This window comes from Scardinius erythrophthalmus, assembly GCF_964197995.2.
Source record: "Scardinius erythrophthalmus genome assembly, chromosome: 5".
Taxonomy (NCBI): domain Eukaryota; kingdom Metazoa; phylum Chordata; class Actinopteri; order Cypriniformes; family Leuciscidae; genus Scardinius; species Scardinius erythrophthalmus.
The window spans coordinates 43,465,185-43,478,780 of NC_138225.1; the positions used below are offsets into that span (position 1 = coordinate 43,465,185).

Below are 13,596 nucleotides of genomic sequence, written 5' to 3' on the forward strand. Positions count from 1 at the left end.
GTTTGGGCTTTAACTAAGTTGTTTTATAGGCGACTATAGGGGGCTACATGGGTACTTTTTAACAATAGCAAGCGTGGGCGGCATTGTTAAACTGCTTTAGCAATAACCTCTGGTTATTGATCAGACTGGAGATTTTGTGATCGCGGGCCCACATAATATGAACGGCCGGTATGAGCCCCCTGTACGACTTTGGCACCCGAGTGAACGAGGATAATAAGAGTAACGAGTTAAATAGAATAAATCAAGTGTATTGCTAAACTATTATATAAATAACCAATAACAAATTGCCATTCGAACCTAAATTCGAGGTCATGATAATTAAATGAATTTGCTACGATGAAAAGACTTTAACACGCAGTAAACCTTCACCCGCTTATCAGATCTTAATTAGCTGATGTAAGATTATCATTATTATGTAAAAAAAATCTTATTTTTTGATTTGGATCATTCTAATTTTTTAAAACAGATTAATTAAAAGACGTTCTAAAATGTAGTGTGGACTGTGAAAACGTAGGTATTTGAAAATTATGACGCATGTTTAGTCATGTCCCACATATTGAACCAACATGTTTATACTGGTATTGTGCCTGTTATGTGCTATTCTATATATGGACTCTCCACTCTGGACACTCCTCATATCGCAGTACTGCAAAGATGACAGAAAAGTTACTCGCATTTGCTGTCCTGCAGCAAAACATTAGAGTAGTTGTGTTTTAGACCAAAACACATTATGTTGACTAACTGCAACTTGGATGCATCAGTGAATGGTGAGATATTTTGCTAAATACAATTCTCCTGCCAGAAGAATTGCGCGATAACTTTATTATTTATTTTTTTGTCTGTATCATCTCAGTGAACTTTTGTGAGGGTTTACGCATGCGCAGTGAGGTAAATTTAGCGTTTGACGACGTTTCAGTGTGGATGAGAAACTTTTGGAAAACGCCCGAAACCGCTAGTGGACGGAGAGCATTTTTAAATGAAAATGCTGTTTTCAAATGTATCCGGATTAATGTAGGCATAGCCTCAGATTATAAAACAAAGTGCTTATAAATATACAGATTTTTATATATAAAATAGTTCTATGTGAAAAGTCTGAGTCACTGAGTGACTGATTTGAAAAGTTATCAATAAAATGAACAAAAAACACAGACAAATCAGAATGTTTTTTTCCATCCATTGCTATGCTTATCACTGTCAATCAGATTCAATCGTGCATTTAAATACAGCTGTCAAACAAGAAACTTTGCAAAATGTAGTTTAGCATGAAAAATATATATTATATACAGAAAGCAAATAAAGATCGCTGCCATTATATTCTAACTGAAGCTGTCAATTACTTCAGTATTTAACAGCAGTAAAAATAAATCTTTTATTGACGTTGTGTTTATACTTGTTGGTTATAATGAAAAGAATCGTGAGTATGCGGAACCCGCACTGAACAAAAACTCTGATTCTGACTAACTTGAGTACACCTGATTGAACATTGTGTTTACACGCTCAACAGATATGTCTGTGATTGGCTACAAAGCTCAATGTTGCAAAAACACATTGTAAACAGAAACCTTTAAAAGCTTAGACTGCTCACACAAACACTCACAGGAACATTTCAAATAAGCTGGCTATCAGTGGTTACCGGTACTACAGAACGGCAGGTATCGTCACATTAAATGATCAAATATCATTGACAAGGATTAATTTTGGTGGCCGCCAAAATATTTAAAATGCAGGAAAAACCATGGATTGTTATCAAAAAAATGTTTTACACCAAGCATAATGGGACTTACTGTTGCTTCCTTTAAATAATTAACATTACAATCATGACAGTAGAATCTATTTGATTGACAATTCTTCTGGAGGACCGTCTGGTTTTAAGTGTTTTCTGTAGAGATAATATACACAAAGCACCACCACAATACCCCTAGACAAATATATTTCTGCTGAAGCACAATCCATGTTTTTCTTGTTTTCTTTATTGCATGTTTCTTCTCAGAGTTCTCAAAGTAGAAGGCACAGTAAACACAAAATCCCCTTGATATAATGGAGATATCCACTGTGATCATTGCAGAAAAAAAAAAAAAACACATTTTATCTTACTACAACTGTTTCCAACAACCCATACAGTTTACAAAGTTCCTGAATATCCAAACAGACCAAAGCAAAAACCCATATACCCTCCACATGAGGTTTACAAAGGGAAAACAGATAAGCTCCCTCTGTGTGTAAGGAATATCTTTCCAAGGTCACATATGAATCGACGGCCTACTCCACAGGCACTCATTTTCACTAAACAGCGTTAACATTCCTAAGGCATACTCCTTCCCTTTGTATTTTGCGGGAGGGGGAACATCCAAAAAGATAGCGCGGGAATGGCGCAGGGGAAAAGGCCATTAGCAATTCAATGGGAGTCGACGCAAAGCGGGAAGGCCCAGCCACCATTGATTTTCAGGGAGGCTGATTTAGAAGCAGGGTCATGTAAACAGCCTGATAAAGCCAAAACAGCTGAGATGATACCATAGACTGAGAGAGAGAGAGAGACACACAATTCCATTAACTATTCTTTCAGTAGTTTTGAAAAAGCAACAATGTATTCACACAAACCACAGAATAATTTTGCCATGTTATTGGAAATGCACAATTATTATTATTATTATTTTTTACATATTATATGGAAAATTGTTGGTTGTGATGGAAATGACACCACAACTGTGGGAAAGTACTTTGTATAAATATTATTTTTCACACAATGAATATTTAAAGTGGTTATGCAATTCAATTACTTTATTAAATTCATTACTTTGTGATGGATTTTGCATGAATTTGGAAAGGGGTAAAACAAAATCTATGCCAAAAAAAAAAAGCATGAATTATGACCACATGGTGAAAAGTTTCCAAGACAGTTTAATAAAAATCAATCCCGGAAGGGTTTGCACAGACTAGTCGACTAATCAACTTTAAGGTTCTGCCATGACGCTTTAAGCTTGACGTTGAATAGTCGCTGATCATGGCCTATAAAGGGTGCAACAGGATAAGAAATCTATGAAGACCACTTTTACACTCAGTTTGCAACAGTTAAAATGACAAATAAATGCATTCGCTACTCTGAGAGCGCTCCACAAGATATGTTTGATTGTACCATCTGGATGCTCAAATTTGATCGGGTGAATGCACGTTTTAAATAACTTATTGTACACGTAAGTTCGTTGCCATTCTAAACTAATGTGCTGCTGCATTGTAACGCACACACAAACAGACTGTAGCTCGCACATCACATGCAGATCGCATGCACAGAAACATTCAGTAGCGCAGAAATGTATTGTCATCATTGTTCTGTGATTTAATCAATAAAATAGCTTAGATACTGAAAAAAATCTAGCATATATTTCTTAGTAACTAAAACCCACAGCTTCACTATTAGTAGAGAGATGCTGCCAGATAGAATCATATATAATAGAAATAATTCACATGTAATCAATCTCTCACTAATGCATTCATATAAATGTAGTCTTTACTGTGCTACTTTATCAGTATCTGATTTAGAACGAGAAGAAATCTGTGAGGAATATAATGACCCAAAGACAAAAGAGCTGATAAAAATAAGCTGTTGTGTAGGATCAATAGCACTGTGGGCAACACTGTGTCATATGCCATAGCTGTGCACAAGGCAACCAGCGTTCGAGTCTCAGCTTGTTCAGGCTTATTTATAGACGTCATCAGCGACTAGTTGACGTTAACTCGAATTTTTAATCACATGTTCAACCCCTAATCCCAGTAGCACAAAACAGTGCATAGTTGCAGAAATACCCATGAACAACCAGTCAGTAATCACACACATATCACACAGTAACGGTTCTCGGATTACTTCAAGTCATTATAAAAATAATTGCTGCAGATCAGTGAGAAAAAAAAAAAAAGAAAAAAAAATTATATATATATATATATATATATATATATATATATATATATATATATATATATATATATATATATATATATATATATATATATATATATATATATATATATATATATATATATATATATATATATATATATATATATATATATATATATATATAATATTTTTTTTTTTTTTACTGACTTTGTGTGATCCATTAGATTAGACTGAGCCTTTTTGACTAATTCAATTAAATCACATTCAAGAATCATATTAAATTCAGGCTGCAAAGCTCATAACTTGGATTTCTTTTGTGCTGTGCTATAAATGGGAGCAGTGTACTTTAGTACAGTGTGTTCTGTCCAAATAGAAGGACAAATGAAGAGTCATTCATTGAAGACATGCAAGAACAAATAATAGGAACAAATGTCATAGAAGCATTTGTTCTGTTTATATTTAGGCCTACTTATTTATTTATTTATTTATTTATTTACAGAACTGTTTCTGTATAAAAGTTGGACCTTTTTTTCCCACTCTAAGCAGCATAGCCAGTACAGGGAACAAGTAAAATGGTTTTAACTGGTTCTCTAAGCTGGTCAAAGGCTGTTTATTTCAGCAGGGGAGAGGGAGAGAGAGAGAGAGAGACCAAGGAGGCTCCAATGAAAGCAGATCGGATACAGCCACTAAGTAAATGACATTCTGTTTGTTGCAGCATTGACCCTGCTCCCTGTGGTCATTAATTTCAATCAGGCGCCCAACATGGAACCTGGACCTCTGTTTGCCACGGCTCAGGAGAAGCAAATAAGACATGGCGGGTTCTCAGGATATCTTCACAGCATCCAGCTCAGCACAAAGTAATGGGAAAAAACACCCTTTTCTTAAATATATTTGGTCCAAAATACACAATTTAATGCTGCTATTTTCTTATGGTCAACATGATTACTCTTAGACAATGCAAGGTCTTTCAGAAAAACTTAAGTTTATTTTTTACTACTAGGTCAACAAAAATATTATGAAATAATTATTTAAGGATTTTAATGACATGAGGGTGAGTAAATGACAGCTCAGTAAACTTACATTTTTGGGTAAACTTTCCATTTAAATAATACAAGCAGTAAAAGCAGATAAAAGATATGTAAACTTAAAGGGGTCATATAATGGTACATGCACTTTTACAAGTTGATTGTACTGAAATGTGTGTTGACAGTGCCTTGTACACAACCATCATAAAATGATAAAAATCCATCCAGTGTTTTTTTTTTAAATCTCCTTATATGTTTGACACTCTCTGAAATCAAGCCGTTCGATTTTGTGACGTCACAAAATCGACGCCCCTCCCACGATTGTGATTGACAGCACTGCGTTTCAACAGAGACCCGCCCTCGCTCGTGAGCGAGCTGTCTGTCATCATAGTGCATTGATATGCTGGAGAAGAATGGCGTCTAAGCGATTGTTCTTGGGTGTAGCCTAATAAGGAACACAGCAGTCATTTTGATGTTTTTGATGGAATATTCCCAAAGCATTGACGCGGGGTTCCCTTGTGGGGATTCCCCACGATCAATGCAAGTCATTTCACACCAGACTGCTTTACAAACGAGGGCCAGTGAAGCTGGTTTAGCTAAGAAGCTGTTCCTGAAAATAGGATCCGTACCAACTATTCGTGTTCCTGCTGCACCTCCAGAAGAACTGAAGTGAGTGTAACGTTTTATTAACCTTTATATTATTTATAATATAAATAATATATTTATATATTAAATATATATAAATAAATTTATCAGCGCTTGCTGCACGCTTCACGATGAATGCGGCTGTTTACACTCAAGGGTACATTACGCCATGTTTTTTATGTACGACGATCTCAATATAATTCATAATCCCACGTTTATAATGAACAATGCGTTATGGATATTGTGTTATTGTGTTATAAATGGTGTACGTACAGAACAGAGGGCGGGGTGAGCAAAGCTCATTATCATTTAAAGACGTGTGCACTTAAACGGCGTGCTGAAAACAGAGCTGTTTTTTACCAGGTAAAATTAGTGTTTTCTTACAATACTAATGAGAATTTTTAATTAAAGTATATTACAAACTTTTAATTTAGACCCTAAAGAATCATATTAGCTTGTACAAAAATGGCATTATATGACCCCTTTAATAATTGATAAAATTAATAATTTGGTATCACTTTAGTTAAAAAAAGTGAATTATTCACCTTATTTCAACTGAGCGATATTACTTCCTAATTAATTAACCAGAGTTTCTTGTAAGTTAACAGTATTTAGAATGTTAATATTGTGTTTCTCATTTGTTCCTGTGTAGTTATCCATTAATGAATGAACAGGTTTCTAAAGTGTTACCAACAATTTTACTGACCCAGCAGGAAGACTACTTCTCCAATTTGCTGTGATTCTGAATTTCTTTATACGACTCATGCAAAGAACAACATTTACAAATTGCATAGTATATAGTACTTTTATAGCACTGGTTTGACAGCCTCTGGTCAACACTACCATTTGTACAGAATAGAGAAGCCTGAATATTTTGAGGATGTATATATGTATATGTGTATATATATATATATATATATATATATATATATATATATATATATATATATATATATATATATATATATATATATATATATATATATATATATGATACATGAAGCTAAGTAGACAGAATTTTGAGAGATTTTTCATTTTTGTGTGAAACGACCCTTCAATTTTCGAGTCCTCATATTTAATACTTAATTAATACAAACCACAGACAACAAGAGATGATTTTTTTTGTCATCAAAGGTGTGATGTCAATTCATTAAAACTGGAACTATGTTGGTACCACACAAAGTGTCATTCATTGTGGTTGGATTCAACCCACCTCATCGAGAAAATGACATTTTTTACTGATTAGGTTTTATACATTTTTCTAATTCATTCCTGGCTCTATTTTTCTTATTCTTCTTTCAATTAGTCGGAACAGGTTAATCATCCTCATCGGTCCATAAGACTTTATTCCAATTTCAAACTAAATGCCTGGTTCTTTTTCAAAGTACAACATGCTAAAACGCAAACATCCTACAAGTCTACTTATCGGAAATGAGAAGGTTCATTATCACAATCAACTCTATCAGATCAGACCAAATCAATGTTATTATTTTGTGCCAATGATACAGTGGCGCTCCCTAGTGTTTGAGCAGTGAATCCACCAAATGATATCAGGCTAAACTCAATTTGTTTGTGGTATACTGACCAGGCTGGCAGTGAGAGAGGGCGCAGATTTGCCAAGGGTCTGGGAGCGCATGCGCACCAAGTTGGTGGTCTCTGAGCCTGTGGCTGACCATGCCTGCTGGGTTGAAGCATATGGCAGCAGGTACTTCCCTGAAAAAATAAAAAGATTTGTGTGAGTAAAACATACAGGGGTTGGACAATGAAACTGAAACACCTGGTTTTAGACCATAACGTTTTAATATGGTGTAGGGCCTCCTTTTGTGGCCAATACAGCATCAGTTCGTCTTTGGAATGACAGATACAGGTCCTGCAGTGTCCAGAGGGACTTTAAAGCAATTCCTCTTCCAGAACAGTGGCCATGTCACTATGTGATGCTGGTAGAGGAAAACGTTTTCTGACTTGCTCCTCCAAAAAAAAAACCCAAAGTGGCTCATAAATATTTAAATCTGGTGACTGTGCAGTCCATGGGAGATGTTCAACTTCACTTTCATGTTCATCAAAACATTCTGTCACAAGTCTTGCTGTGTGTATTGGTGCATTATCATGCTGATACACGGCACCCCTTTCAGGGTAAAATGTCTCAACCATTAGGCGCACATGGTCCACCAGAATGGTTTGGTTGTCCTTGGCAGTGACACGGCCATCAAGCACAGTAGAGAATGCCATAATATTGCAGTCCAACAGTCTGGGTGTAAAGCCTCTTTGGGGCTTCTGCACACCGTAACGCTGCTAATTCAACCTTCACACTCTGCTCTTAATGATGGAATGTGCAATCAGTTAAGACTGTCCACCAGACCGTGCATACAGTATATATGCGTAAAACCTCCAAAACTATATTAGTCATTGTTTCAGTTTCATTGTCCAACCCCTGTAAATACATACATTATATAACACAAACATACACACACCAGTGAAACAGTATATAAATACATACATGCAAATACAACATTACATCTATAAGTAAAAAGTACAGCAGGATTCCAAGGAACATTAGTATTTAGTGGTAGCATACTGGACAAAACATGTTCTTGAAGGCAACGTGGTAAATAATAATCTAATATGTTCAGACAAGATCATAGAGGATTCTGGGAGTGTCTTACTATTTCACAGGCTATGACTCAAGTGACTCATCATAACGGACATGTCATAACAAACATATGCCGATCAACATGACCCACATTACAGCATCTACAGGCATGTGCCTGGCGTGGGGCAAAGGTCAAAATGCCCAGTGAGCAAGGCATACGATTTGTGTAAATACACAATTTTTCTTTCTTTTTTGTGTGTGTAGCAAGCCCAAAAACATTTGGACACTTAGGGACAGTTTCTTGCATTCTACTGTACAGTTTTTCCATTGTTTTTAAAAGTAAACAATGCACCAGATGGACATGTTTAACTGTTGTGCTTGCATCTTTTGACATTAAACACTTCAGAATTTTGAAAAAAGGGGGAAAATTGGTCCTCACAGCGATTTGTGTGAATGGCCTTTTAAACCACAGTCAAAGTGGTGGTTCACCCAAAATTGAACCACACATTTTATTTATTTCTTCTGTGTATTTTTTTGTAAATGAATGTCAATGGGGTCCAGTGTGTCAAATCCCACTGCCTTAGTATGTATGGACAAATGGACTTCTTAAAATATATTATTTTGTGTTCCGCAGAAGAAAGGACATTATACAGCTTTGGAACTACATGACAGAATCTTAATTTTTGGCTAAACTATCCCTTTAATGTATGATTTTCATTGCATTAGATAGCAAGATATCAAACCAAGAGGTATTTATTTTACAGAAATATAGCACGAGCACACTTTAAGCAAAACATTTTAAGAAGATAAAGTTTTTAATAATAAAAGGTTTTAAATAATAAAACAATAGATATACTATACTGTTTAAAAAAAAAAGTATTGTGACACTTTCTATCATTAAATGTAAGTGGATCGTGTTTACAGTCATATAGTCAAATCTTTGTCACACCAGCTGATCAAAAAAGTCATTGCAAAAATGGCTCAGAAAATTTATTTTTGGGAGAAGCTCTTTTATACCATTATTTATCTTATATTCATGCCTTTCACACTGTCACAGTACATTACAGCACTGTGGAAGGCCTCTTCACCTAAACTAATCATTTTACAGCCCCCCGTTGATCTATTGATAGTTTAGATTGATAATGTAATATACCTTCATAACACTGAGCTGCCATACAAATGCAATTTAATGGTTGAGGAGTCATGTCAGAAGAAATTAAATCTGTTAGACCCAAATTGTATATGGTTTAATATAATACATTTACGCTTTTGTGATCTTACATTTCAGGAATTGTTTTCATGGTGCATTAGGTGCTGCGTAAAACTGTGGCTTGTCATTTTAAATGGTTTTGTAGACTCAGAGAAGCAAATATTTGATGTGTTATTTCCAAATAACTGCTTACATAGCAAATAATGCATTAGCAAGGAGCATGTGTCCCTTTTGGTCAAATAAATGGTAAATCAAGGTAAATAAATAATGGCAGGAGTTTGGCCATGACAAAAGCATCATCGCAGAGTTCATTTAAATTAATTTGATTTGGGACGATATAAAAGCTGATTACTACAAATATAAAATGCAATCAAATGTATTAAATGGAACGTCTCCATGTGATTAAAATGGGCTTATCCGATCATTTGTATTATGTGTTTGTCCATGCATATCTGTCCTGCTCTTCACTTCATGTTTTGTGTGTCGAGTGTTCTTCAAGTTTAAGTGTTTCTTGATTTCTCAAGTCCTTTACATATGAATCAGCAGCTGTTTGTCCTCTCAAGCTTAATACAGAACAATCTTCTCCCTGGCAACTAGCAAAACCTCACTGCAGTAAGGGCAAAATTACCTTCAAATACTAGAATACTGAACTAAATCAGATTGAAACATTTTTCAGTTTAGGAGAGGTGAGAGAGGATTATTTTTTTAAATAATAAGACCATTATATTTTCTTCTCTTAGAAATATACTTTGTTTAGCTATAGCATTGTATCCTAGACAACCTATTGTTAACCTGTATTTATGTGTTTGTGGGTTCTATATGGTCACCGAACCCGGTCAAAAAACAGGATACGTAGAAGGAAAACTGCGATTCCGGTTCACTACGAAAGAGCTTCCATATAGTCACCGTCCACATGACTGAGGAAATGCCAGCTAGACGCCCTCAGCACATTTCAGCAGTGTGCCCTATATACCTGATTCAACACATCAGACCATGAGGAACAGCAAGACAAACATCACATGAAACAATGTAGTCAAATACGGTGGTCATAATGTCACGTCTAATGAAAATAGCATTATGAAGCTCTTAGGAGCCAAATCCGAAACAGAAAAATATTAAATGAAATCGCAACTTTCTGCATTATAAAGTTCTGACTTACTTTACTTTTCAGAGTGGCTTTAAACGAGATCGACTGATTGTAATCAGTTCTATGAAAGGTCTCGCTTGGATTGTCTGTAACACATTTAATTTTTAAAAGAGACAATATTATAAATTTATATTTATTATATTTTTTCCCCTGAGGTCAACTTGTAAACAATCAAGGTTTCTTGAATTTGGTGGAAACTCTGCCTAAATTTTAATTTGCACTTGCACATATATAAATGTAGCGCCCTCAATTCACTACACGTTTTGCAAAAATCTGCCATTTTGCTAACTAACACACGCCCCCTCTCCAAAGCCCCACCCTACTAAAATGAAGCTAGCTAACATAAATGCATTATAGTCTGTTCCTTATACAAAGCTATCAAATGGATCCAATAGACCTGGAACATAGTGTAGTCCAGTGAGAAAGTTTGTGAATAAATCACAGTTTTTGGGTGAATTATCCCTTTAAAGGCCCGGAATACTTTATTTTCTGAGTTCGACTCCATCTCACGCACAGCCGTGACCGCACAAATTATAAAGTAAACTCAACTGCGGATGAGTTCGACACAAACGCAGTACAATTGCTTTTCTATACTCTACAACAGGGGTTCTCAAACTTTTTGGGGCCAGGGACCCCTTAGAGGGGAGAAAATTTTCCAAGGACCCCCATACAATTATAATGGTGATTAAGCATATGCTTGCTTGCTACAGTTTGTACTCTAGTAATCAAAAAGCATGTCTAATTAATTGAAATTATACAATATATTATATACAATTTATCAAATATTTATTAAAAGTTTGACAAATTAAATTTTTTGAGCCCACATGAAATCCATAATTTTTTTTTTCAAAATTTTGTTTTTCAATTAAATAGCTAAATTCAATTTTAACAATCAAGAAGCATGTCTAATCAATTGAATTAAAAAAACTTAATATTAAATATTAACTTAAATATTTGCAGGCGTCACAGTTACAGGCTCTTATTTTGATATTCTGTTTTGTTACCCTTAGTTCCTGTTTCCCTGCTTTGATTTGCTCTTATTTTGATATTCTGTTTTGTTTCCCTTAGTTCCTGTTTCCCTGCTTTGATTAGTTGTGGTTTCTGATTAATTCCCTGTTTTAAATATCCCCCAGTTACTTAAAATTATCAGCAATGTCTTCTTTTCTTAGTATTTAAGTCCTGAGTTTGGTTATGTTCCTCCTCCGAAACTGTCTTTGTTTATTGATACAAGCTGTTACGCTGCCTTTGTTTACTCCTGTGATTCCTGGATAATTGGATAATTTTAAATGTAAAGGATTTGTTGTGGAGTGAAGGGAAATAAAATACTGTTTGTAAAAGTTGTATTTATTTACTGGTATTTTACAGTATTTTAGAAATTAATAAAATGTGACATACATCCATACTACTTGTTTTTTTTTTTTTTTTTTTTTCTCTCACCAATGCAAATATGATTCGGTGTGACTTGTTACCCAGAAAATGTGGTAAATACTGTTGTGAATGGCTCACTTTTTTTTCTCAATTAAAACGAGTAAATGGTTATTTGCAGTATGTGGTTTTTGTGTCAAGGAAAAAAGGATCAAGAAAAGTATGATGTTTCACAATATGACCCTATTTACATCTGACTGTACACAAAGATTTTCGATTTTGGGTTCCAATGATTATGAAAACAAGATAATCGATGTGAAACGGTTATTGTGCCGCTGCTGCATTCAGTCCCACGCACCTTCGTTTCCTTCCTCCCTAAGCCCAAACTTGACATCCAAATAAGTGACTGTTGTAAAATGCCGTCTACTGTTGCTAAACTGCGGGATATACTTGATATTAAACAGTGTTGATACAGTTCCCTAGGCGGCGTCCTGTGCATGCGCTCCGAGATGGGGCGGAACGCGCATAAGCAAAGTAAACTGTTGGCTTCAGATACACACCTAAAATATGTCGTAATGCCGTTTTGGTAAGTGTCCTCATAACACAGTCGGTTATTTCTTACAGTGAATGTAAAACCTGAGAAAGAGTGCGTGTGTAACAGTATATTGGGTCTGTGTGTTACTGTAACTCTTAAAATGAAAGCAGCCTAATAAATCAGCTGCAGTTATTATTGTTAATCAAACAACAAAAGACAAAGATAAAATCTCTCACTGCTATTGAATGAATAAACTGTAGTTTTAATAATGATTAGTCTTTATTTAATGTATACAGCGGTGTTATTTTACATTTGATTACTTTATTCAATTTCTGTTGTAGGCTATTACTGATCTGATCTTTTTTTTTTGTAATTTAGTTTCTTTGTTGTTATTGTATTGCTGACTGTTTACTTGTCTTCTGTAACTGTTTTGAGGACTTTTAATTTCATTCATTAACCTAGTATTAGTTTTTGCTGAAGTATCGATAATTGTGAAACTTCACTGAGAGTTAAAATTACTATCATCATGAAATAAGACTTCGATCATATCACCTCCACCTATAATCGTGTTAAAAAAAAAATCGTGATTTACCTGTAAGAGCGCCCCCTAGGCTTCCTCTCCGAAGCTGCTTGCCATCTTCGCTGAGTTGTCGTTTAAATTTCAGCGCTAAACTGGAGCCGTGAGATACGTCTGGGTTGCTGGACTTGCGGAAAGGCATGGAGGGGGGGTAGAGGATGTTATCCGGCTGGAAGAGAGATGAGATCAACATGGAGTTCAATCTGGGAAACATTACAAGGAAGATCACATCACGAATAGCACTGCAGTGTTTACAAAAATACACAACATACTTAGCGCTGCATATCCATTACTGACAATACTTTACTCCATTCATAATAAGGTAATAATAACATACTCCATCTCTAAACCACCTTTCCTTTTTTGACTGACATCACTCTTATTTTTTCAACCCCATCTAAAGTTACATACCTGTGAAAATCATTTCACGTGGACAATATTTAAATCTCAGCATGAATCAGTCACTAATGCTGCATTTGATACTGGTAAATCCCACTGTGTTATTATTATCATAATTGTCATTTTAATTTTCTAAATGCTATATATAACCAACCATTTCCTCCACTTTCAGTTCATTTGAGGCCTTTCACCCCCTCCAGCACTCAATGAA

The 13,596-nt window shown here is 35.2% G+C and overlaps 1 protein-coding gene across 5 annotated transcripts in view; it reads right to left on the bottom strand.

Moving 5' to 3' along the window:
• The window catches only part of mast4 (microtubule associated serine/threonine kinase family member 4), a 171,813-nt gene that overhangs the window by 125,719 nt on the left and 32,498 nt on the right, over positions 1 to 13,596 (bottom strand). For all 5 annotated transcript variants that reach the window (XM_081364905.1, XM_081364907.1, XM_081364904.1 and 2 more), the window contains exons 2-3: positions 13,002 to 13,155; positions 7,148 to 7,275 (exon numbers count right to left, since the gene is read on the bottom strand). In XM_081364905.1, coding sequence (XP_081221031.1) covers positions 7,148 to 7,275; positions 13,002 to 13,155 — 282 coding nt within the window. The remainder of the gene's footprint in view (positions 1 to 7,147; positions 7,276 to 13,001; positions 13,156 to 13,596) is intronic.